Genomic DNA, 24,580 nt, shown 5'->3' on the forward strand with positions numbered 1-24,580 from the left:
TGCTTCGTAATTTGAAATAACTACTGTTTTCAACATCCAAGCAGATCCCCACCATACCAACAGCAGCAAAATACTTCCAACGTGTTCAAAACCTAAGTGTTTTTTAATGAGTGACAGAAAATCAAGAATTTTATTCCAAATGTTGTCATTCTTTATTGGTGGACAGTTTTGCCTGCTGAAATGGGGAGGGAAAAAAGTTCCATCAATCAGTTTAAAAATCAATTTGGGACCATGTGCGTGTGACCTGTTGAAACACAGACTGGCTGAAGAGCCATTCAGGCTCAGAAAAAGACAATGACAAACTGTAAATAATGGACACTTGACTGGATGAGTGTGTGCGTGACTCTGTTTTAGTCCCTTTATGGTCTGAAACAGGGGAGCTCATGACATTTAGGAGGTCCTCATCTACCTTCTTTTAAAATGCAGCACTCCACATCATTTTTACATGTAGTTTAGAGTAAAGATGTTTTAGGTTCCAACTTCACTAAAGCAGGTTAATCAACTTGATTATTTAGCTGTTATGAAACTCATCACTTTATAAAATTATGTTTATGCTTGGCTTTTGGAGCAGGTCAGCGTTGCATCCAATGGTTAATGGTTGTATTTTCCATTTGTGAGTGTGCATATCTGTATTAACAGGCAAATGTGACTGATTAAACAGATCTTATGCAAAAGCAGCTAAATGTACTTGTAGTTATGAAAGTCTTTTAACGTGCATTACTGGAACTTCCTGTCATACAAAGTTGGATGAAAGTCATTCAGTTCTGAGGGAATACGGAATACTTATAATGCAAAAACTGGAAAAATCAAGGTTTAGAAATCCCGTGTTTCCCGTGTATGTCGATAGTGATATGATTAGAAAGTATGTGACAGGATTAACATAACGTTAACATAATCGAATATAGAGGAGATGCTAGGGAATCCAGCACATTGATCTAGTTCACACTTAGTGAAACCGGTCAGACAGAAAAACTCTATTACATTCGTGACAGAGTTCTATCATTAACGTACCAGTTAAACAAGTTACAAGCTTTCAGGGTTTTTTTAACTGGCAGAAAAAGAAGAGAATGGATAAAGACTGTTTTCTAAGTGACTTATATGGAAGAGAATCAGAAAAGCAGATGGTGGAGAACAACAGAGAAACCTCAAGGCAGGCCAAATAGCAAAGTTCCTCATGTTTTTCACACACAGAAATCCATCTTACTCAGACGTTACTGCAACAGTGCTTTCATTTATACAATATATACTGTATATTTAACTTATCCTGTTGTTTCTCAAAGTTCTCCTCACTTCACAGAAGCTGTTAAAGTTTAATACTTCAATACTTTACTTTGATAATGGTTTTTTTAATGCGTCTTTACTTTTTTTTATTGTGTTTTTTTGATGTGATATTTTCTTAAGAAATAAGGAGAGAGAGAAAAAACAGATGCACATTTTTCTTTTTAGAATTCATTGTAAGTGTAAAAGTGACGACTTACTATTATGCAGTGTGGTTCAAGTTCATTCTTCCAAATGCTGAAAAACCTGGTTTGCACAATATATTTGAAAATAAAAACAATTTGATACTGTTATTGCTGCAGGAACCATCTGATTGAACACTAACCATGAATACAACTAATAAAAATCCCCAGTTTAAATTCATTACAGTCAGTAACAGATTTGTGTGGATGATTAATGTATGAATGACAGTGACGAGCTAAAATTGTGTTTCGGAGCAGTTCCAGAAACATACTTATTTTTTATTTTAAATGTGAGACAATTCTGAGGAGATAAAGTGCAGCGTTAAGGTGAATCACGGAGATTAATTCATGATGTGTTGTTGCTTATTTGTGAACCAATCTTTCGAACGCTTCTGTTGTCTTGAGCTGATTACTTCACACAAATAGAAATGGGTGAGACGATCGAAACAAAAGAACATTTTAGCAGCTTGGACTGGGCTCCTGCTGAGATGAGAGGAAGGGTTTATGAATTATGAGAAAATGTTCCAACTCTTTAAAGGATGTTAAATGAGATACGTTTATGCATTAAAGGCTGAGTTTGTAGTTTTTCCTTTTTCTCTGGGTGCTTATGGGGCAGACAATCCTGACATCATGTGGCTACTTGCAGATACTTCAGCTCTTTGGAGCTTTGACTGCAGCACAGTGAGACAAATGGCTCGTTAGCAGCCATCAAGAGGGTTTTATAGCACCCATTATGTTCAGCCTGTTATCAATTACAGAAAGTAGACTGGTGAACTGTTTGTAGTTGTTTGGTGTCTGCTTCTTGCACAACTCACAACTGCAACAAGGTTTACTAAGAGGAAAGAGGTTTCCACTACAGGTCATACCTATTGGAGTCAGACTGCTGCCCAGCATTCAGCATATATGCAAAGGCATCATGACTTTCTACAAATTTAAAAAAAACAATTGTTCAGAGGCTGAAAGAGGTCCAGTTAACCGAAGCTCACAGAGCCAGAAAGACGCAAAGAGAGACAGGTAGAGCGAGTTCGGCAGCATGCTTGCTTCAGCCGTCCTGACCTGTAATCACGCATGCATAGCATGGCAGAGGATTAACTCTAAACCGACAAACAAAGATTAGTTACAAATCAGGGTTCTATTATCCAACATCATTTCTGAATGGAGCTGCCTGTGCGGGGAAAGAAGCTAACATAAACTAAATTCAAACCGCTGAATACTCTGGGGGCAGGACATGCAAAGTCATTCATATTTCAGTGGGTGTATTTTTAGATGTGTTGGTGAGGCACCAACAGATTTCAAAAAGTTTGGGAGAAATGCGTGAAATTTATAAAAGTAAAATGCACATGAAATGATTAAACCATAATTAGCTCAATTCGGATGTCAGGGGTTACAACCCTTACAATAAGGTTGGGACTTGTACAGTAACATGTTAGAGGTTAGTGGTTGTCAGATGATGGCTGGTTGTCAGGATAATGTATGAATGGCAGAAATACTTGTTGAATTACTACTTGAACATGTTACCAGGGCTGACAGAGAGGCCCACAATCACTAACACTCATTTACATTCTACTTGTCTGTTATGTTCATGAGTGTTCTTTCTGTATTTCCAACAGAACAAATTGTGACACTGTGGGTGTCATTATAAAGACTGAAATGAAGCGATGTCATGTCAACACACTTTTAACTAAGATTAATCGTTTACAGAGTTGATGATTTACTTCTTATGCAACTTCTGCATAGATGCTTGTTTGTGTGATGAGTCACAATTTTCCCACAACATGACTCATCAGTTTTCTAGTTAAGTAATGGAAATTGAGCATTCGACGATGTAAAAGGTAGACAAGCATTCTCATTTATTAAAAGATAAACATTTAGATGTGTGTGACTGTATGATTTAATACAGTTTAATTCCAGGTGAATTAACTTCCATTCGTGAAACACGGACAACATGACCATGACAACATGACCAACATCCACCACGTGAGGGAATGTTCTTAGCTTGAAAAAGCAAGTAACTCCCTTCTTTGTCACTCTTGTCTAAACACAAGGAAGAGGAACGCCCATGTGGCAGTGACAGTAAAACACCAGGTAGAAAAACCTGTACCGGCAAAAACACAGATCAACGGCCAGAGCAGGATCCTTGGAGATTTCGCTTTTCAAGATGAGTGGATATACGTATCCTGGTAAGAGACGGTTGCTTTTAGTTATATATTTTTTATTTAATTTTCTCATAATATGACAAATCAGTAAAGCAGCAATGATCTCTGATGGAATGTATTCCTCTGGATATACATTCCATCAGAGGTCTGACTCATCAGAAAAATCTGAAATGCCTTGGTTACAACATCAGCTTGGTTATTGGTTGTTCTGGTCAACAGTTAACATTTGTTTACAGGAAAATACTGTCTGGTAATGCTTGGTATATTCAGAAGTTGGCTAGCTGTGATGCACTTTAACATTGCGCTTAAGAAAAAGAAGCAGTTCTTTTGATTGCTGATCAAGCAAAATTATCAATAGAAAATGTAAGTAGACTTCTGGACTCATAAGCCGTTTTTCCATTTTTGGGGAAGACATTCACTGTTCATAATTTCACTGTTCCTAACTTTTCATCATGCTTCTTTCCTGTGCTTCTTATTTCAAATATATTATAAGCCTCCTGACTATAGTGGTGGTACAAGAAGCCAGTACCCAATAACATGTAAAAAAAAAAATCCTTTAGTTAAATTAACTGTTCTTTTCTCATTAAATTGAGTAAAAAAAATATGAACTTCTCTATTCTGACTTTTGCGTTGTTTGTGTATGCTAATTTGGTCATAAGTTCACTTCCCTATTTAAAACTTTTCTAGATACCTTCTTAATTTGCATTTGGTATGAAACTCTTCTTCTGATAAGCATATCTTGTCTCACTGTGCCGAGGAAGTCAGTCTAATTGGAAAGCAAAAGTTTTAATTCATGTCTACCATCCACTCTTCAATCTCTTGTACTGCTTTGTCAAACTTAGGATTGCGAGGCCTCGGGAGTTTATCCAGGCTAACAGGTTTCTCCTCAGTCACATCAGTAGTTCATCACAGTGACACAGTCCCACACTTTTTCAGAAGAAATTCACACACGCTATGTAGTTTGTTTTTCTTGCTGTGAATACAGAAACTGAAATGAACAATAACTCAGGTTACTGAATTTGTACCAAAGCACCGAAGTAAAATATGAATATTCAGATAGGAAGGTAGATGTGGTCAGAGATAAAAATAGACCAAATGGAACTGGACAGATCATTTTTATGCTCGCACAGACGTGTCATTAGAGGTGCCTGCAGACTTGCCATGACATGTTGGGGTTCTTAATGATCTCTCATTGGATTGAACACTGTGCTGGAGGCAATTCTACTAGGGAAAATGGGTCACTAACAAAAACAGTGACATGACTTATTTGGAATCATTTACATACCAGCTAAAGTTTTCCTGTAAAATTTTGTTGTCAGGTTTCTACCTCCATCTAAAATAGTTGAGCAATAGTCGAACATCTCAAATGTAGAAGAAGCAGTTTGTCTCCTCTTTTCTATGTCTTTGAATATAACCTCACATGGCATTGTCATATTAAAACCTGGATAGATGAGTGAAACATACCAAAGCCAGACACAATGACACAGAACTTTTACTGACCCAGGAACTCTTCAGTGTCACACCCTGAATCCAGGAATACACTGATCCCTTTAGTTAATCTGTGTTTCTGTTTTCCTTATGTTTGCAACTTCCTTTAAGAGTTTTATCTTTTAAAATGGAAATGTAAGCGTTTTGAATCCTAAATATTTTATTTGGGACCTTTCCTGCAGACATTTATAAGAAATCAGTCAAGACTCAATCACAAACTTTGAAAACTTGAACATTCAAAGTTGTGGGAAGAATAAAACACTGAAGTTAGACAATACAAGCGAACGCAGACTGAAAGGACAACCTGTTTATCTACATAACCTGTTTTCTTTCAAGCACAATCATGTGTGATTAAACCAGCAGACAGCGAAACAGCCTCATGTAGTGCAATGGATGCAAGAAATGTCCATACTGTTTCAGAGATGTCGTGAACTGAGATTTTATCTTCACCTGGAGAATGCACCCACCCTGTAACAAAGAAGTGGTGTTTCTGTCCGACAGGGTACTATGGTGCCACGCTTCAAGATGACAGGAGGATTGTTCTGGTCGGAAAGACTGGAGTGGGGAAGAGTGCAGCAGGAAACACCATCCTGGGGAGAGAGGCCTTCGAGTCGGACTTGTCTCCGTCTTCCCTCACCGCTAATTGCCAGAAAGCCAAAGGGGACGTGGATGGCCGGAGCGTTGCCGTCATCGACACGCCAGGGCTCTTCGACACGAACTTCACTCAGGAAGAAGTGCTGAATAAGATCAAGATGTGCATCTCTCTCTCTGCCCCCGGCCCTCACGCCTTCCTGGTGGTGCTTCAGCTGGGAAGGTTCACGCAGGAGGAGAAGGACACTGTCAAAATGATCCAGACCACTTTTGGTGAGGATGCTGCAAATTACTCCATGGTGTTGTTCACGCACGGGGACCAGCTGAAGCAGCAAACCATCGAGGGTTTCATTTCAGAGAGCCCTGATCTGAGGATCCTCATCAAACAGTGCCGTAACAGATACCACGTTTTCAACAACGACATCAAGGACCCTAAACAAACAAGCCTTCTTATGGACAAAATCGAGAGCATGATCATGGAGAACGGTGGAGGCTACTACACCAACGCAATGTTCATGAGAGCGGAGCTCGCCATAAAGAAGGAGAAAGAGCGACTCCTGAAGGAGATGGAGGCAGAGAAGAAGAGGGAGCTGGATGAACTGAGAGCCAGGTGCTCAGGGAGTGTCTATCGCAGGGAGGAGACGCGCGTGCACATGAAATACGAGCATACTGCCAGAACCCGGGCTGAGAGATCAAATGAGTTCACCTCCGCGCCGGCGGTGGCTATAGCAGCAATCTGTGGGGCTGCTGTCGGGGGCTTGATCGGCATTGCAGGAGGTCCACTTGGCCTGGCTGTCGGAGCCGCTGCCGGAGCTGCCGCCGGAGCTGCTATCGGCGCTGTGGCGGTGGGGCTTTCGAATAAATGCCACGTGCAGTGATGACAACACAGCATCCAGTTAAAAAGCAGTGTTTGTATGTTAATATTACCAAATATGTTTATGTCATCAGATTCTCCACCTGTGCGTAAGAAGATTTACTGTACACATTTTCAAATGAATGTTCATTCCGAAAGGACTTTCCATCACCTTGAACCTTCAGCTGCTTTTAATAATGCTGCAGCAGTTCATAGTCATGTTGTTGTGTTTAAATTATCAAATCTTCCCATTTCTAAATGAGGTTTAATCATTGTTCAACTTACCAGAAATCATTGTACTGATAAAAATGTATGTATACAATTGTTGGTTTCAAATAAATTTAATGAGACATCATAGAAACCATGGGTATTTGTTTCTTTTTTTCTTTCTGTAAAATAGCTTTTTCCACAGATGATGAAAGTGCAAGTGAGAAGAGAACACTTGCATTACACATATACAGCCTCATCTTTACTTATTTGATGGTAACTAAGCGCACTTTAAATAAATCTAATAAATACTATAGCATTTCCGTTAAAGTTACTTAACTTTAGTGAACTACATTTCAGAAGACCTAGGGATTATACAACTTTCTTGTCTCCACATTTAAACTTCAAAACTTTCTAAAACAGAGTGAGTTTATTTATTTATACAGAGTTTGGCATGTGTTAAAAACATTTTTTTTTTTTTTTTTTTTTACATCACTCCAGGCAGTGGAAAGTTTGCTGTGGGAAGAAAATAAGGTTTTCAAAGTGTGTTTTATTATTCTACGGATGTTATAAAATCCTTAAAACTAGTATCACTAGAAAACTAAGAATAATGTGTCTAAGAATAAAGTTAAAAGAATAATTAAACTGATTGAAGGATAGGAAGATTTTGTTGAGGAATAACAGAAATAACTTAAAAAAACAAAAACAAAACAGAAACACACAGATCGCTGTGAAAAGCTGCTCTCGTGCTCTTCAAATACTTTACATGATGAGTCATTCACCACTTCATACACCTGTGGGACAATGTGGTTATTGACGTCACTTTGGGTTCATTTGAAATATGTGCCAGTAAAATGCGACAAGTGATGGAGCCGCCTGATAGTATCTGGTAAACAACATTCTGGGAAACCTTCATTCATGTGAATGCTATTTTGATAAGTTCCTCATGTCTTAACCTCGTGATGCTTTCATAGTAAAGATTCCCGGAAGGAAGTGGCCTCATTTCTCTTTTCATTATTTCCTGAAAGTCAGTTGTTTGATATTTTTGGAATGACAAAGATGGTCTTTTACACCAGATTGATCAACATGCCAACACCAAAAAACAAAACGACCAAAAATGTGTTGCTGTTGTTTTCTTTCAGAAGCATCTCGGAAACAGAAGAAGATGGATGAACTCCGGATTATTCTGCTGGGGAAGACTGGAGGAGGGAAAAGTGCCACAGGAAACACCATCTTGGGAATGAAGGCGTTTGAGTCCGAGCTGTCTCCATCGTCCTGGACCGTAAGGTGCAAGAAAGCTGAGGGCGAGGTCGAAGGTCGAAAGGTTGCCATCATTGACACCCCAGGGCTGTTTGACACCAATGTCAATGAGGAAGATGAAGTGTTGAAGAAGCTTAAAACGTGCATTTCTCTGTCGGCTCCGGGTCCTCATATCTTCCTGGTAGTCCTCAGGCTTGGCCGGTTCACCCTAGAAGAAGAAAATACCGTCAACAAAATCCAAAGTACCTTCGGCGATGAGGCAGCCAAATACTCCCTGGTGCTGTTCACTCACGGAGACAAGCTAAAGAGGCAAACTATTGAAAGCTTCATTTCAAAGAACGAAAAGCTCACAGAGCTCATTCATACCTACCACTGTAGATACCACGTCTTCAATAACGAAGTGAAAGATCAGGAACAAGTCACTGACCTCATGGAGAAAATTGACAGAGTAGTGCTGGAGAATGGCGGAAGACACTACTCATCGAAGATGTTCAGAAAGGCAAAAGAGGCCTCAAAGAATGAGAAGCGGAGGCTTTCAAAGGAGCAGAAGGCAGCAGAACAGCAAAGGAGGAATAACCTGAAGGCAAAAGTGAAGAGTGAAATGGACTTAACTAAGAAACCTGAGAAGTGTGTTTTGCAGTAGACAATTGAGGCATTTTGATAATTCAAGAGATGAACTTGGTAAAGATGTATTATCCATCCACTGAAAGTCACTTTACATTCTCATTGCTTTCATTTTCTTCCAGCCTTGGTGAATGATCTCATCAAAGGAGGGTTACGCTAGAGGACACTGGAGAGTTTTATACTTTCTCATACAGAAAGCATAGTTTGAATCTTAATTCCTCTATTCAGAATACAGAACCAATGCAATCTTTGTTTGTCATGCATTTATTTTGTATAGTGTTGACCTGCTGGCAGAAACTGCAGAGGTGCCGGTGAAATTGTAATTCATATCATTATTTTTTCACTTTCAGTTTTCAATGTATTTGGAAAATAACAAGTAAATGTGTTTTGAGCAGTTAGTTTATTCCGTTGAATTGAATAGAATTTTCCTGCAGTAACTGTACCGCCAAAGCTTGTTTAGATGGGGAACAGTGCCACCCGGTGGCAGTATTGTTTTTTGTCACTTAATTCGAAGTTAAGCGCCTAAGTTCCCAATTATATTTATAGATTGATGTCAAAACTTATTTAAAAAAAGTAGAGGGTATCTTTAGTTGTATTTATTTGTTTTTATTTGCAGAGACATCTAAAGTGTTTGTACTTCCTTTCAGGAGAAAGATGTGAGGTTCAGTGTGGGATCTTTCTTTCTTTCAGTTGTCTTGTGTAAATGTATTAAGTTGTCAAAATTATGTTGAATTCATTTCATACTGGGAATAAAAACATCTTCCAACTCAAATACCGAAATGATTCACTTAGATGATCTTATTAGTATTTCTATTTCATTTTTGGACTTCCCAATGCATGGACCACCGAGGCAGTGCGATAAGAGAGAATGTTTTGCTAGGACAAAATCCAGAGGGAAGCTATAAATGGAGTGTAATCCATTTCAGATGGAGCTGGTCATCATATATCTCTGTTATTTAGAGCAGTGGCTGTTCTTACCACCACAGAAAATGTAAAAAAAAAAAAAAAAAAAAGGAAAACCAACATAACCAACCTGAAAATTTGCCATTCACAAAAAAAGTGACATGTGACAGTGATCTTGCAACAAGAATTCAGTAAAGATCATTCTTATTTAAATGATTATATATCTTGATTCTACATTTTGTAATAAAAGCAACTATGACATTCCATTATTTACTTTGAGGGGGAACCAGTTTGAGAATCTATGATTCATCTGGATATAGAGGACTGATGTAATATGTGTTAAATAAAGTGTCATTTTCAGTGCTGATATAATTCTCTCCTGACAAGACAAATGACACTCATTTACAAGCATAACTAATGAATCCATCCAATTTAAAGTCTGCAGCAGAGATATAACTTATTTATACAGCTTCATTTCCAAAAAGAAACTGAGCTTAAATAAATGGACTTTCATTTCTTTGTTATAACTTTTTCAATATGCACACAAATGTGAGACTTAGTATTAATTTAACAAGCATGTCATTGGATTCTGAGTTAAAGCTGGAGTATTAAGAGCAAGAAAAATAAACTCTTCAGCTAATGTGTTTTCATTTATCTCCCCTGTAAGGCCATTAAATCATTTCAAAAGTAGATCAGAAGAATGAAAAAACAACAACTGCCAAATAAGTGTCTTTAAAATCTGAAAAGTCAAGCAGAGGTGACACCTCTGAAACATTACGGAATCTAAATTTACTCACACAAAGTCGTTGGTTAGTTAAATGGTTAATAACTTGTATTTTGAAAATAACTGTATTGTTTTAAATGGTTGGTACTTAAAGGCCTTCACTCGAAATGCAGAAGTCACGTTACTATTACCTTTCAATTCATTAGGTCTGCATTACACCATCGACATACCTTTACTAAAACATTTCTTCCCAGAGTGCACCCTGATTAAACAAGACAAGTACAAAACATACAGTTTTTGAGTGGCACAACATGTTCACAGTCTCATTACAGCTGAAAATAATAACTAATGCAAGACTGAAACACCATTTCAGTAAAAATGTTTTTTATTCAACTGGTGATCTTGAAGAAAATAACTCATGTTTTGGTTTTATATGCACAAATATTACAAATAAAAGGAGACGTGTATTTGTGGTAACCACGACGCACGCGTTGTGTTCACGATGATTCCAACACCTCTGATTTCCCTCAATTTCAATAATGATATCATATTTATATTTATGTGATTTAAATCTGACCCACAAACTGAATTTTATATTATTTTACAAAAATAGACAAGAGGTTCAAGTTAAATCGTCCAGACAGTCTAAAGCGTAATAATATGTTGCTGATGACCACAAGAGGTATCGCTCTTGCTGCTGATTGACAACTGCAGTGTCTTCACATCGGCCTTCAGAAAGTATATAAATAAATCCCTGTGTGCACCAAATGAGATAATGCTACATGTTCGTACAGGGATACAGCTGCTGTGGCTCTCTGGAAGAACTTCAAACAACGTTGTTCTCCAGCCAGCTACTGATCTCCTGGTTATTCCTCCTGAGCCATTCAATGTTGTTCCTCACAGTTTCCAGTGCTTGATCCCTGGGCATCTCGCCAGCACCAGCATTTGGTGTAAACCGGAAGAAGTTCTCCATCTGAAAGATCGGCAAGGAAAATTATGTTACGAGAAGCCAAAACACAAACTGTAGAAATCTTAGCATTGCGTCGTCAGGGAAAAATACGAACGAAAACCTACGGCGGTTATATTCACAACCTGAAGCTTTTCAGCAGTTATCTGACACATTAAAGTTGTTCTTTGAGGGAGTCACTGGAGCAAGTCATAGTGACTTGCATGTTTTGTTGTTGTCTGTTCCCCCTCCCTTTTTCTGTTTCTGTGCAGGGTGTGTGTGACAGGGGGCGTGGCTGGCTCCTCCAGGAGAATGAGGCACACCTGAATCTACTCCACACTAATTACAGTCTTAAAAACCCTGGTTCTCACTCCACACATCTGCCAGATCATTCCGTCTACTTGGTAGTGCCCTGTTTGGATTCTAGTCTAGTTCTCTGCCATTTTTTGGATGTTAATATTTGTTCCTGTGCTCAGGTTTTTTGTGCCTCTCTCCTGGAGTGTCGTTGCCAGCCTGCCCCCTGTCTCCACTGCCTGTCCTGTCTGCCGTTTGGAAAATACATTTTTGAACTCTGATCAGTCTCTTGGCTCTGCTTTGGGGTTCCAACTTCAAGCTATAACATTGCAATCTATGTGAAGATCTTATAAGTATTTCTACATCAGACCAGGAAGTTAAAAAACTCAAGAAATACACTGTTTTAAAAATAAACTAAAAGCTTTTACTGAACAAGAGTGGGAATAAATAAAAAAAAATCCCAGAATGTTATTTAAGGAGATGATGCAGTAAATACTTTGCAATTCTGTAGAAACACAAATGTAAAATATATATCAGCTGTTTGGAATAATGAAAATCACTGCTAACCTTCTGTAGTTGGTGATCTGTGTTGTAGGTGGTGCTGATTTGATTCAGTAGGCGGCCAAAATTTCTGTCATTGATGGTGTATCTGTAACAAAAGAAAAGTCATCACCGTTAACAAAATACACTATCAGTGCACACCTGAGTGTGACTGGAGTTCTGCAAGCATTGTATGTGTTTAAAAGAATTAAAGCATGCATATCTTATCTTCATTGTGGCATGCAAAATGAAAAAAGGGACCACAACATTTAAGATGCTTATATAATTGGACAATTCATATTGTTTCTAAATCAAAAAAAACAATATGTCAATTGTGTTTGTGTGAAACACTAAACACACAATGACACAAGTTCCAGATTTTTATGACATGAAAAAGTAAAAGGCTTTGAAGAGTTGACAAATTATCAACAACTTCCTTGTTTGACTTACTGTTATCTGCTGATACCATATTGCATGTTATCTCAATATGGAGGATGTTGAATGTTTAACCTCAAGGTGAATACACTTTAAAAAAAAAAAAAAGCTCTTATCTGTTTGACTCAAGTGATAAATGTAATCAAACATTTGTCTTTGTCATTTGTTTGTAGATTATGCTTATCTTGGTTTCAGGCCATTCACAATGATGGTGTCACAATGCGTATCAGTAAAGCCCATTCAAACAGCTATTTGAGTTTATACACAGGTTGATGCTGGATTGCAGTGTTTATAATTAAAGCACAACATTATAACATGTCTAGCTTGAGTTGATCACTATTTCTGCAGTGTATAAACCACACAAACTGTATTTAGGTTAGGTGCAGTCCAGGCAGCTGACTTGACTCTCATTGACAGTCTATTCATATTGCAAAGGAAAGCTGCAGAGCCAAATTCTCAAAGAGATCAAAGCTGGTCTATAAGCGGCAGGAATGAGCCGCAGCTTGGAGAAGAAATCCAAGCAAAGTTTTTTTCAAGAAAGCTGGAGGAGCTTCAAAGCGAGAGGGCTGAAGCTGAGGTGAGAGAATCAAGAGACGTGTCCAGGAAATAGACTGAAAGTCCCACAGTCATGTAACAATCATGTACAGCACTGACCTCTTCACCAGGTAGTCCCAGTTAAATGTGGTCCAGTCCCAGGCCAAGCTTTGGCCCTGTGAGTTGTAGGACACGTATCTCACCACGGTGAACAAATCCTGACTCCTCACCACACTCTCATTCTTAGTTGCCTCCAGGAGCCTGTCGCGCAGAAAATCCTTCATGTTATATATACTTACTCTTCATTTAATATGTTTAAATGTGACAGTTGAACAACACAAGACCGCAACCAATGTCAAGGGTTTACTTACTGATAGAGAAGATCTTTGTTGTTTACTGATGCCAGTCCATAGAGCAGCTTGTCCTTCTCCTGAGCCAAAGAAGTCCCTCGATATTTCTCGAACATTTTGTTCCACTTTTCGGGAGTACCTGCGTTCTTCATGCCATACCGGTATACGAGCAGTCTGAGATTCACTGCCACATTGCTGCAGGTCAAAAAAAAATGAAATGCTATTTTACCGAAGTGTTAAAACCCATTCTACAGCAACTGCTTATACCAAATTTTTATATAATTTTTTTAAGATGAGTAAGATAGACTGTCTATAACCTGGACTGTAAAATATCGAAGGGAATACCTCTCTTTTCCATCAATCCAATCGTTGAATATGCGTTCTGCGTTGTTCAGGGCATCCTGATCTCCCATCTGACAGGCAATGCCAAGAATAGTCTCCCTGAGTAACCTGCCAACACATCATCATCATCATCATCATCATCATCATCATCATCATCATCATCATCATCATCATCATCATCATCATCAGAGGCTTGAAACACGGTGTTACCGTCATTTAACAGCTAATGATTGGGTACAGATGTATCCCCAGAATCCTGCTATTTAAACACTCTAACCACACAAAGACTCATCTTGGTCAACAGCACTCAAATATAGAGACCACAGGGAGCAAGAGAGAGTAAATGCAGAGCCTCCTCACAGCCCGAGGTATTTATTTATTTTGTGTTCTATAAAGATTAAAAACAAGATTTTCTGAGAATGAAATTCCATCCTAAAGTAAAAATGTGAGTTTGCTGTTGTACCTCTGTGTCTGTGTTCCCTCGTCATTCCACCCAAGCTGTTTTGAAATCTTTGCGACGTGGCCTTGAAACAGTTTCTGCAGAAAAGCAGCAATAGCATCATTCATATTAGCAAGTTGTATGCTAACAAGGAGACATAGAAATGTATTATAAGAAACCAAAATCAAGGGAAAATGCAGACAGAGTAATACAGGTGCGTAAACGGGTAATTAGTCAGAGGAAATGCAAAGAAAACAATGTAGCTAACAGGGATACAAGGACAAACTGCAAATAAACAGAAAGGAGTAAAGAGACGTGGCGGATAAGGTGAATGAGACATAATGAGGGTTTGCTGAGCAGACAACAAGATTGAAATGTGACAAAACCACCCAGACCACAACATCACGTGATAGAGGCATGAGGCACCATGAAGGAACCAGACATTAAGTTCCTTAAATGAACTTCAGGGCTGAACTACAATACTTAATGCATCCATCTGTGCTGATCTGAAGAGAGTTGTTGCCTGCTTACCTGAAACTTTGAGTAGAGTGAATGTCCTGACAGCATGTCCCGAGGATAGCTGATAGAGGAGGCCACGCGGTCCCAGACTATGTAGTCAGTCTCATTCGCCAGGTACATTGTGAGATTTAAAGCATTGCCATAATCTATAATGTCAGCCCTGAACAGTGAAATCAAACAATAAATACTCGTTAAGATTTATTAAATGACTGTTTTACAGACTGTAAGTTTGGCTGAATTTCTACCTCGAAAGAGCAAAGACATCATCAATATAGCTTGTGCGATCAGCTGCGTCAAACTCCTGTTAATGAAAAAAAATGTATCACAGTTAGAGAAAACATGCTGGAACTGCAGTTGATTAAATAGCAAGGTGTAACAACATGGAAAGGAATGTGTAGTTTTTGGATTCTGGTGGAAAGTCCTTTTTCCTCGTTTTATCATCCATTATTTTCTGATGCATCTTAACAAAAGTAAATTGTGTTTACCTTAGTTCATATTGTATTACCCATTTAGGGCTTTACCTTTTATATTGTACCCTAAAGTCCCTGCAAATCAATTGCTTTCAGTTTACATGCCTCATATGAGCGATCAACTAAGAATAACACAAAAGCGGGCATCACATGCAAATGGTAGTGTTCAAATAAGGGTTGTGTCAGGATTTACACGAAGAAGAGAAGAGTGTACCAATACAATATCATTTTCACTCAATTTATATATGCTGCATTCCATTCTCAAAGATAGATAGATAAATAAATAAATAAATAGATAAATAAATAAATAATCCTGGTGCACATCAAAATTGTGAAAATAAAATAACATAATAGAATAGAATTAGATTTGCTAGACTGGGCATACCAAGTGATTGGTCTGAAGCTGTTGACTAATGCGATTCCACATCTGTTCCTCATGGTTCACTCTGTAGAATCCAATGTGATCATTGTTAATCTTCAGGAGGCCGTCGTCTGCTGGATTGTAGTTAGTGACCTGAAGATCTGAAAATATATGTGCAAATTCTAATTGTTCCATCTCTTGTCTCAGAAGAAAATCATATCGAGCATCGTTGTAAAACCATTACCTGGCACGTCCTTGTTAAACATAATCGATTCGTTCTTGTTGCTTCCCACTGAGTGCCATTTAACTGGAATTGTCCACTTATATCTGTAACATGATAGCAACAAGACTGTTAAGAAAAATATGGGTTTCTCTCTTTAAAAAGCACCAAGAAATTATTGTTTTGTATTTGGTGCTACATAAATGAAGTTGAATTGAATGGAATGGAATGAAATTGAATGGGTCCAATTGTCTGTTTGTTTTATGTTTTCATTTCAATGCATTCCTTCAGACTTTCAACATCACTTTGTTTTAATGGGGGAGGGGGGGGGGGGGATAAGATGAGAAATAAGATAGGAGAAAATCATTTGAATGGTCTATTTATCAGGATTTGGTATAATCCATTATGAGGAAGAGAAAAAAAAACCCACCATTAGCCTTTTACCAAATTAAATTGAAATTCAGAGAAAATTTCTGATCTCAGTGCTGTATGATTGACTGGGTACAAATAATATTAGTCTTACTTTATTACGTTGGTGATTGGTGAATAATATCAGAAAATAGAGATGGACATGGAGATTTTTTTTTGATTATTATTTTAAGTGACCTTTTACTTGAGGTCTTCCATCTTGGCAATCAAAAGTTATATTTATCTAAAGTGGGTTGAGAACAGTTGGTGTACAGTTGAGTGTTATGGGGTCTTGACTTGGCCACTTTGTGAGCCTATCTGAGTGTAAGCTCGAAAGAATAAAACACGGGATGTCAAGCAAAGCATCCAAAGTTGCTAAAAGCTTAGCAGAGACGAGAGGGGCAGGAGAATCCATGAAGCCTTTCTGTGAGGGTCACTTCAATATTTAGCACATTTTCCCACGTGAGTCATTCTAGTCATTATACCCTCAAAAAGTGTGATGTCCTGTCGTAATTGTTCAATTATGACATCCTCAAGCCATATTAGGGTGATGCCTTACTTTCTTAGAAATTCAAATGGTTTCTACATTTCATGTTGTATCCATTTGGCCAATATCTTAACCACATCCCTTTTACAGTTTGAAGACACCTTTAAACATTTTGTCCAGATTGATCAGTAATCGTGAAAAATGTAAAGTGATTTTATCTCGATCCCATTCAGAGAACAACGTTCTTGACATCACATACCCAAGAGGCGTAGGCGGAAAAGTGGCGTTGGCGTTAGGGTCTAAAAGGAAACGTCTTTGACTCAGACTGGCGCTAGTATCTGAGACGGTCAAGTCCAGCACAGGATAACCCATCTGTTTAGTCCATGTGTCCATCACATCTGCCACTGGCAAGCCACTCACCTGAGAGAAGAGGGATGTCAAAGAACATGATACTTTTTTTTTTAATTTCAATAAATATGAAAATATCTTTGTTGTTTAGTTACTTTGGTCAATGTGTTGATCATGCATAAAAACTGCATGTAACATCCTAAATGAGTGTGAGCTGCTTTCTGATACACAACAAGCTTGTGCCTATGAAAACACAAGGCTCATAATGGTTGTTAGGTTTGATGCCACTGATCTTGTACATCAGTATGTCGCTGTTGACGTTTCTTTCTGTCACTCCACCTCTATTTTTCAAACAGACCTAAAACATAACTTATTTGTGTTTCGGTGTATGTATTAGATACTAAAGTAGAACAAGAACAAAAGTTAATGCTGGATTTACCTTTTGAGTAGGTGTTAAAGTCACTTTTCTCCTCACACTTTCCTTCAGATTGAACAGATATTTAAAACCTATTATAGGAGTCAATTAACTTCGTCATCTCATCAGCTATCTTCCAGCTCGAGGTGAATTCTGTCAATTTACAACTTTGATGCAATTGTTTTATTGCTAAAAATGGAGCTTATCAAGCTATGAACTCTGATGCATGTAATGTAATGAGACCAAGCTGACATTCGATCTTTAGCCTTTTGCCCTCATAAAACTTGTTATTGTAGTCATTGAGATGAAGTGAACTGTTGTTTTTTTTAAGATGGTCCAATAAGGCAATGAGAACGAAGCCACTTTTAAAATATTCCGTGAATTATTAAAGAACAGCAAAGTGGTAAAACTCTAAGGCAACAACTGAAGAAATTCTATTTTTCTTTTGGGTCTATTATCTATACTTAAAGCATAATGATCAAATTTTCTTTTGATTATGTACATACATTGGCGAGGGATTCCCAGAAGTTAGCAGTCTTGGCGTTCTGAAAGTAATAATCCACCAAATATTTCTGTTGAAAGAAGAAAAAAATGTCAACGAGAGGAACACTTTGACACTAAGCAAAAGCAGTTCAGTGCAGCCAACTTACTCGACATCCATCTCTGAACTGTTCTTTTCCCATCCAGTCCTCCAACATCCTGAGGATGGACGCTCCCTGGAATGATCAAACACAACAAGTAATTTTCGTGCATCTTGTGTGTTTCTATGAAAATTTTTTGTGTGTGCAAGGCTTTCTGAACAACCAAGTAAAGCCTTTGGATGTCACATGATGATGTTTTACCTTACTGTAGGAGATGGCATCAAACACAGAGGTGATTTCTGCTGGCGTTGACACGTCCACAATGATGGGATGAGAGGAAAGCAGTGCGTCGTTCACCATGACAGGAAGTACGTCACTGATGATCATGATGTCGCGCTGTAGAAACCCAGGGGAGCACAGGGTGAGTCTGAGACGACACTGAAATGAGCTGGGACCAGCGGCGTGGCGCATGTAATGTTGTGGCTTTATGTCAGGACTCACCATGCCCCAGGTTGGTTCAGCTTCCTCCACGCCAACATACTCAAAGAAACTGGCAAAGCCCTCGTTGAGCCAAAGGTCATCCCACCAATCCATGGTTACAATGTTCCCAAACCACTGAAAAGAGACACCATACATAAATGTGGAGGTTTCTACTCATGAAAGAATGTCGAGAAAGTGAAGGAACTAATTGTTCTCCTACTTCCATAAGAACTGACTCACAATTTATATGCAGAAAGTCAAATTAAGGAAAGCATGTAACTTGAAATTGTATCTATTATTCCCCAAATTCATCATGTCTAAATAATATTTAGAAACCACAGGCAGGTATTATTTGATCATTACAAAGAGCAGCAGAAGCTGGAACTGTTGAATAAACCTAAATTGAGAAGTTCCATTCAGTTAAAAGATTGTTGGTTTTTTTCCACAGAACTTTATGTTAATTGTAATTTGCTCAGAGTGTGACATTTCGCACTAAATAAAGTTAATGAGTGAGTCAATATGTAAGCGTATCTGTTACTTTAAGCTATATCAATGAAGGAAAATACAGTTCCACATATCTGACTTCCTCTAAGATGTTTTCATCCTGGTTATAATTGGTGAATTCACTTGTTAAAAGGTTTTTTTTTATCATGCTTATTATCATACTGGTTGCTTCATATTGTTAAACTCTGTAAAGTTACTGCTTCCACAATTTTAATACATTCTATAAACCTCGCTCCTCTGATATTCATATTCTTTATTCATTATTGAATCAATGGCTACTTATTATCAAGTAAGCTGACAGAGGAATACGATTCCTTCAAATACATTGTATATCCAGAAATAGGAAAAGCACAATGTTGGCGAGTCATTCACCCACCCAGAAATCATCTATATCTTAACAACATGCTGTAATGATGTAAAGTTTATTACACAGAACAACAGGCCTTGTAAATCTTCTGCAGCAGTGGAAAATGAACGACAAGCAGTTCTCATTCATGTGGCTTTGATCAGTTCATAAATCTTTATAGACTGTTTTGCAGTCCTCTTATCTGCCATCATTGTAAAACAGCTGATATGTTGGAATGAAATGTTCCCGAAATCTGTATCTGAACTCTGGAATCATAACCCAAAATACTGCAAGTCATATTATAGAATCATCCGGTACAGACATTTAAAACATGACTCTCACGTGTGTGAGATATACTGCACGACCGTCGGACTTCCTTTTATTCTTAGTTCATGTCACGATTTTCCCTGGATAACTGTTCTTAAGCTTTACTCTTTAACGTGCCCTCAAACACAGACACAGGTAATAAATAACACAATTACCTGGTGAACGAGCTCATGGGCGATGACACTGGCCACTCTTTGCTTGTTGTAGGAGGATGACTGGTTCTCGTCATAGAGAAGGTTGGTTTCCCGGTAGGTGATGAGGCCCCAGTTCTCCATGGCACCAGTACCAAAGTCAGGAATGGCTATTTTATCTGGACCAAAAACAGCACAGTGAGTCTACTGGCGCCAACTGCCTCATGAAGGTTTAATTGCTTAAAGTGACTTCATTGAAAGAAAGTGCCAGACTGTGGAGCAGGAAAACTACTCCCACCACTGCCATTGATATTGGAGTTACAATAACAGATTCATCTTTGAACCCATATTACCAATAAGAAAAAATAAGTACCGGTACACATACACTGGGGCTATTTAGCAGAAGTGCTGGTAGACTGTTTGGATTGTTTGTGTGATTGTATGACCTAATGTCTCATGAGCAGATTGTCTCATGCTATTATCTCACCAAGGATAGACAATAACACTGATCAACCGGACTAGTGGTTAACCAGCTTTCCCTAAAGTCTGCACATTGATAGAGGGTTTTTGTCATTCCATTTATAATCTGATGATTGCATGTAACTTTGTCTACATACAGAGAAAAAGCTGTTATTATAGTTAAATGAATGTTGCACCCCATTCTAGTCATATGATCTGGTATATGATCATATCAGAGTGCTAACAGCTTGAACATGTGATCATGATGGAACAGTAATGTCCATGTAAAAAACAGTTACTAGTTACCATTACTGCATGTGTCCATGTTTGTATGTACATAAAAATAACTTTATATACCCAGTTTAGTGAGGGAATAAGTCATGTTGAAATATTCCTCAAAGTAGTCAAATATAATCTGGGTTGTGTTGGCTGCGTATTCTGCTGTTTTCTCCTGAGTCGGCTGGGTGTAGATTCTCAACTGCAATTAAAAAAAACACACACAAACAATTGTATGAACAGTATGAACAGTCTCAATCCAGCATCGTGAGTTTGTACCAAATTTGTGCCTGCCAGTTTTTTGACACGTGACGGCAAACTCACCGGAATTCCTCTCTTGGATTTCCTCTCCACATATGTAAACTGGTGCACCGCAAAACATACCAAGTAGGTACTCATTGGAACTGATTTTTGGAAGGAGGTTTTCAGCTTATTTCCAGGCTGTTTTTGAGGTTCACCCTGGAGAGGCAGAACAAAAGTCTGATGGATTAATGTGGACGTCTCTGGGCCTGCAGAGGTGGCTGGGTGGCTGTCCAACAAACAGAGGCACACGATTGATTCTCCCCCCTTCAGTATTCACAACATGTACTCTGGGCATGGCTTCCTGTTTCTTTGTTCTGTTTGGTTTCCATGTGTCTGTTTGCTTGCTTTGATAATGGGGAATGTTTTGAATTTGCTCTGAATAAACTGGAAATGTTTGAATGCAAAGATTGGCAGATCTTTAGTGAATAATGGTGAATCTTATCATGTCAGGGAACCTGACCTTGAGTATTGAGCTGTGAGGAATGTCTTAAGAAGAACAGGTTGATAGGAGGTTTGAAAACCATGGATTGGTTTGCATTCAATCATTTCAAAGCTTTTTAACTTGTATTGTCTCTTAACCACAGTTTCAGAAAAGCTGGGTCACTCTGTGGAATACAAATAAAAATGTAAAACAATTCTATAGAAATGACTCAAAGCATGCATTTAACTGGCAGAATAGAATAGAATAGAATCTTTTCTTGTGTGTATACAGACAGCACTGGTTCTATTCACTGACATGAAGTACACACACACATTCTTACCTACAGGCAATTTAGAGTCACAAATGACCTTCGAACACATGTTTTTAGTCTGTGGCCAGGAATCAGAGTACCCGGAGAAAACGCATGGCCTCACACAACTAGAAATACCCTCGTTGTGAGGTGAGAGCCCCACGAGATCCCAGGAATTCATACACCCACTGTAAAACCAGTGCAGCTTGAATATTGTACAACCACAGTAAACCCTTGCAAACCTCCGACCCACTCTTGCCAAGTTAAAAGTTTCACATTTCCACCAGAATAGACAGTATGTTGTCCATGTATTTGCAACTGAACTCCTACTGTACCTCCAGTGGCATGTTGGACAAAGCTCCATACTTGTCATCATGAGTGATGGAGACTGTGTAGGTTGCTTTCTTGTTGGGTTCGTCAAAGCAGGGGAACGACTTGCGGGCATCTGTTGGCTCATGATCGGTCGCAGCAATCTTTCTGGTGGCCGAATAAAAAGACAAATTATTGTTGAATGTATTTGAAACCAGATGCTTTGAGGGCTTTTGAGCATAGTTGGTCTGTAATGTTGGAGGAGATGTTTAGATTTTCTGCAATCTAAACAGTTGTCTTCATTAGAATCACTGTGGCTGATGTGATTACTCGCTGCTCCCAGCTGCAAACTACAAACTTTGTACAACCACATCCTGATCATGAGTGTTAGTTTGACGAGAAGCTGTTGAAGATAGCAACGCAGCCAAAACATAACCAAATATTATTTCTACTCAACTAAGGTGAAGCTTCACTAAAGGAGCAAAAACGCAATGTATTTATTATTGTGTCAAACATTGCATTAGGTCCTAATTCACCTAATGAACATATGAGTGATGTTGCCCTGCATTGTCAGCTAATTTATTTAGAATTTTTTTTTCAAGAACTGTTGTAAAGCATCAACAGCTTAAGACCACTTAGAACATGTCAACGACAACACCAAGTGGTCATTTCAGGCTGAAAATCCTGTTCAAAGAGAAAGTTGGACTTCCCCAATGCTAATGTTTCGTAAGTTGCTTCTTTCAAAGTCATTCTTCTGGAAATATTCTGGGATTCTCAAGACTATTCCATCTGGCTTCATGCTTGATCCTGATTAGTATGCAAACTGACATGACTGATACAAAATCTAAAACATGTTCAATATATCCAGCTGTTTGCTCACAGCTACAAAAGAAAAATCTCAAAATAGTTTGTGATCTGGGGTGGCATTATTGGATCATTATTCATAATAAATAGCTTTTTCTTACCTTCTCATATTTTTAAAAAGAGATGAAATAGAAAATCTTTGTCTAATAAAATCTATTGATTAACTAATATCTATGAAGCAACTGGCTGGTCATTGTGTTGAATGAAAGTGTTATAAGAACAAGAGATTTTAGTGGCAAAGGTGCAGATTGCAACCAAATATTAAGAATGTGACAATTCAATATGATGGGTTCAATGCAAGTACAACTCCCTGAGGCTTAATTTCTCAATGAAAACCATAAGAATTGTTTCTTTCGGCTGATAATGCACTTTTTATCTGGTATTCCATATAATTGTGTTTACTATGATGTTCATTGAATCGAAGAAGAGAACTTACTTGGTTTCACCCCCCTCCGTGTAGATAACTCTGTAGAATCCCACCACAGACCCACTGAGCCAACCATAGAAGTCCAGACTGAGTACGTATGACTCTCCAGGAGTAGTACTTTCCAGCTCATCTATGGCCTCCACCACCACGTACTCCTGGGGTTTATATTCGAAACAGCGTTTCACTGCCATCTCTATCTGCTCCCCTTGACTGTTAATCTTCTTGAGCCTGGGAGCGGCGCTGACAAATGTCTCTCTGACGTGGAGCCACAGATAGCGAGTTTTCTTGCTCACTTCCACTTGGATGTCCACAGTTCCCGTGTAAGTGTCGCTCACCAAGTCTGGCTCCAGGTGCAGGTCATAATGAATCGGATTCACATACTCGGGCAAACGGAAATTCTTCCAGTCTCCACTGGAGTCAGTGGAAGGTGTGCAGGGTCCTCTGTCGGGAGGAGGGGGCTGGGTGGGCGCTGTTGTAGGAGCTGGTGTTGTGGAGGTTGTGGAGGTTGTGGAAGTGGCAGTGAGGCCCACCCCAAGGCCCACTGCCAAAGCGCACACCACCACGGTCACACAGATGATGGCTACATGCTTACCTCGAATGCAGTAACGCTTCTCTTCCTTGTCCATTTCCATGCTGTGAACCATGGTCGCTTATAAACCCCAAGCAAGCAAATCTGGATTTTCTAGAGGTGAACTGCTCTGAAGCTGACCATGAGTCAGAGCTACAGGCTTTAAATTAGCTGCGTGAGCCGCTCCAAAGCTTTGCCTCTGTGGTGCCGAGGGGTGGAGAGAAGAAAAGTGAGGAGAGGAAATCTGTCAGACAGCAAAGAGAATCTCACTCATTGAGTGAGACATTTATCTTGTCCCTCATGCTGTTCACACGCCTCCTCCTGTTAAACATCTACAATCTTGTAAATCAAGAGCTCACACTTTCTGTGGATAGTTTGTTGTTCCCAGTGTGACTAATGCTGGTAATTGAGCATGAACTTAAGTTCTTGGTGCATGTGTGTCTAATACTGTTGTAAGTGCCTCAACTTTTGGTGGACTTGTCATCCTTGTATGGACATAAAGCAAGCTCTCATCTGGAAAATCATTTTCAAGTGAAGACTGTGGTTTTAGGATTAGGCACGCAGCAGTTCTGGTGAAGTTTAACTCCTGCATAAAAACATTTCCGTTTTGTTTGTTTTTTTGTATCCGCGCCATCAGATGAGGACAATCAGATGAGGACAATCAGATGAAAGAGCATCAGACTGTAAACTGAGTCTGCTGTTGAATAGGTGATGTGGTCCGTGATCAGTAGGAACAGTGTCACTTTAAGCCACACCAATAAATAACCACAAATTTAAATATGTTACTTAGTTTCATTAAACTGGAGGGTTTCCACATTGCGATTGTGTTACACTTTCTTGAAATATTGTGTATTATGTCCTTCCATATGTGTCTTAAATGAGCTGTTATGTTCTACGTGG

General features: G+C 38.8%; 3 protein-coding genes across 3 annotated transcripts; 2 read left to right on the forward strand and 1 right to left on the reverse strand.

The window, feature by feature from the left end:
* The first annotated feature begins 3,576 nt into the window (after nucleotides 1-3,576).
* On the forward strand, nucleotides 3,577-6,909 carry LOC308142156 (GTPase IMAP family member 9-like). Its single transcript, XM_080512484.1, has 2 exons — nucleotides 3,577-3,640; nucleotides 5,606-6,909. Exons 1-2 carry the CDS (start codon nucleotides 3,619-3,621, stop codon nucleotides 6,571-6,573), a joined length of 990 nt encoding a protein of 329 aa, XP_080368610.1. The 5' UTR covers nucleotides 3,577-3,618; the 3' UTR covers nucleotides 6,574-6,909.
* Nucleotides 6,910-7,686: 777 nt separating this feature from the next.
* LOC308142157 (GTPase IMAP family member 9-like) lies at nucleotides 7,687-9,351 on the forward strand. The gene has a single exon (XM_080512485.1). The coding sequence runs from the start codon at nucleotides 7,873-7,875 to the stop codon at nucleotides 8,656-8,658; it is 786 nt and encodes a 261-aa protein (XP_080368611.1). The 5' UTR covers nucleotides 7,687-7,872; the 3' UTR covers nucleotides 8,659-9,351.
* Nucleotides 9,352-10,805: 1,454 nt separating this feature from the next.
* enpep (glutamyl aminopeptidase) lies at nucleotides 10,806-23,756 on the reverse strand (the record flags this gene model as incomplete). The annotated part of the gene is made up of 20 exons (XM_080513509.1): nucleotides 10,806-11,239; nucleotides 12,074-12,155; nucleotides 13,136-13,276; nucleotides 13,387-13,560; nucleotides 13,711-13,815; nucleotides 14,171-14,244; nucleotides 14,678-14,825; nucleotides 14,911-14,966; nucleotides 15,521-15,657; nucleotides 15,741-15,823; nucleotides 16,871-17,031; nucleotides 17,881-17,946; nucleotides 18,025-18,090; nucleotides 18,217-18,351; nucleotides 18,457-18,570; nucleotides 19,768-19,922; nucleotides 20,560-20,680; nucleotides 20,803-20,937; nucleotides 21,848-21,989; nucleotides 23,122-23,756. 20 exons carry the CDS (start codon nucleotides 23,754-23,756, stop codon nucleotides 11,093-11,095), a joined length of 2,877 nt encoding a protein of 958 aa, XP_080369635.1. The 3' UTR covers nucleotides 10,806-11,092.
* Nucleotides 23,757-24,580: the final 824 nt, after the last annotated feature.

The sequence above is a fragment of the Blennius ocellaris genome (assembly GCF_963422515.1).
Source record: "Blennius ocellaris genome assembly, chromosome: 17".
In the NCBI taxonomy this organism is placed as follows: Eukaryota; Metazoa; Chordata; class Actinopteri; order Blenniiformes; family Blenniidae; genus Blennius; species Blennius ocellaris.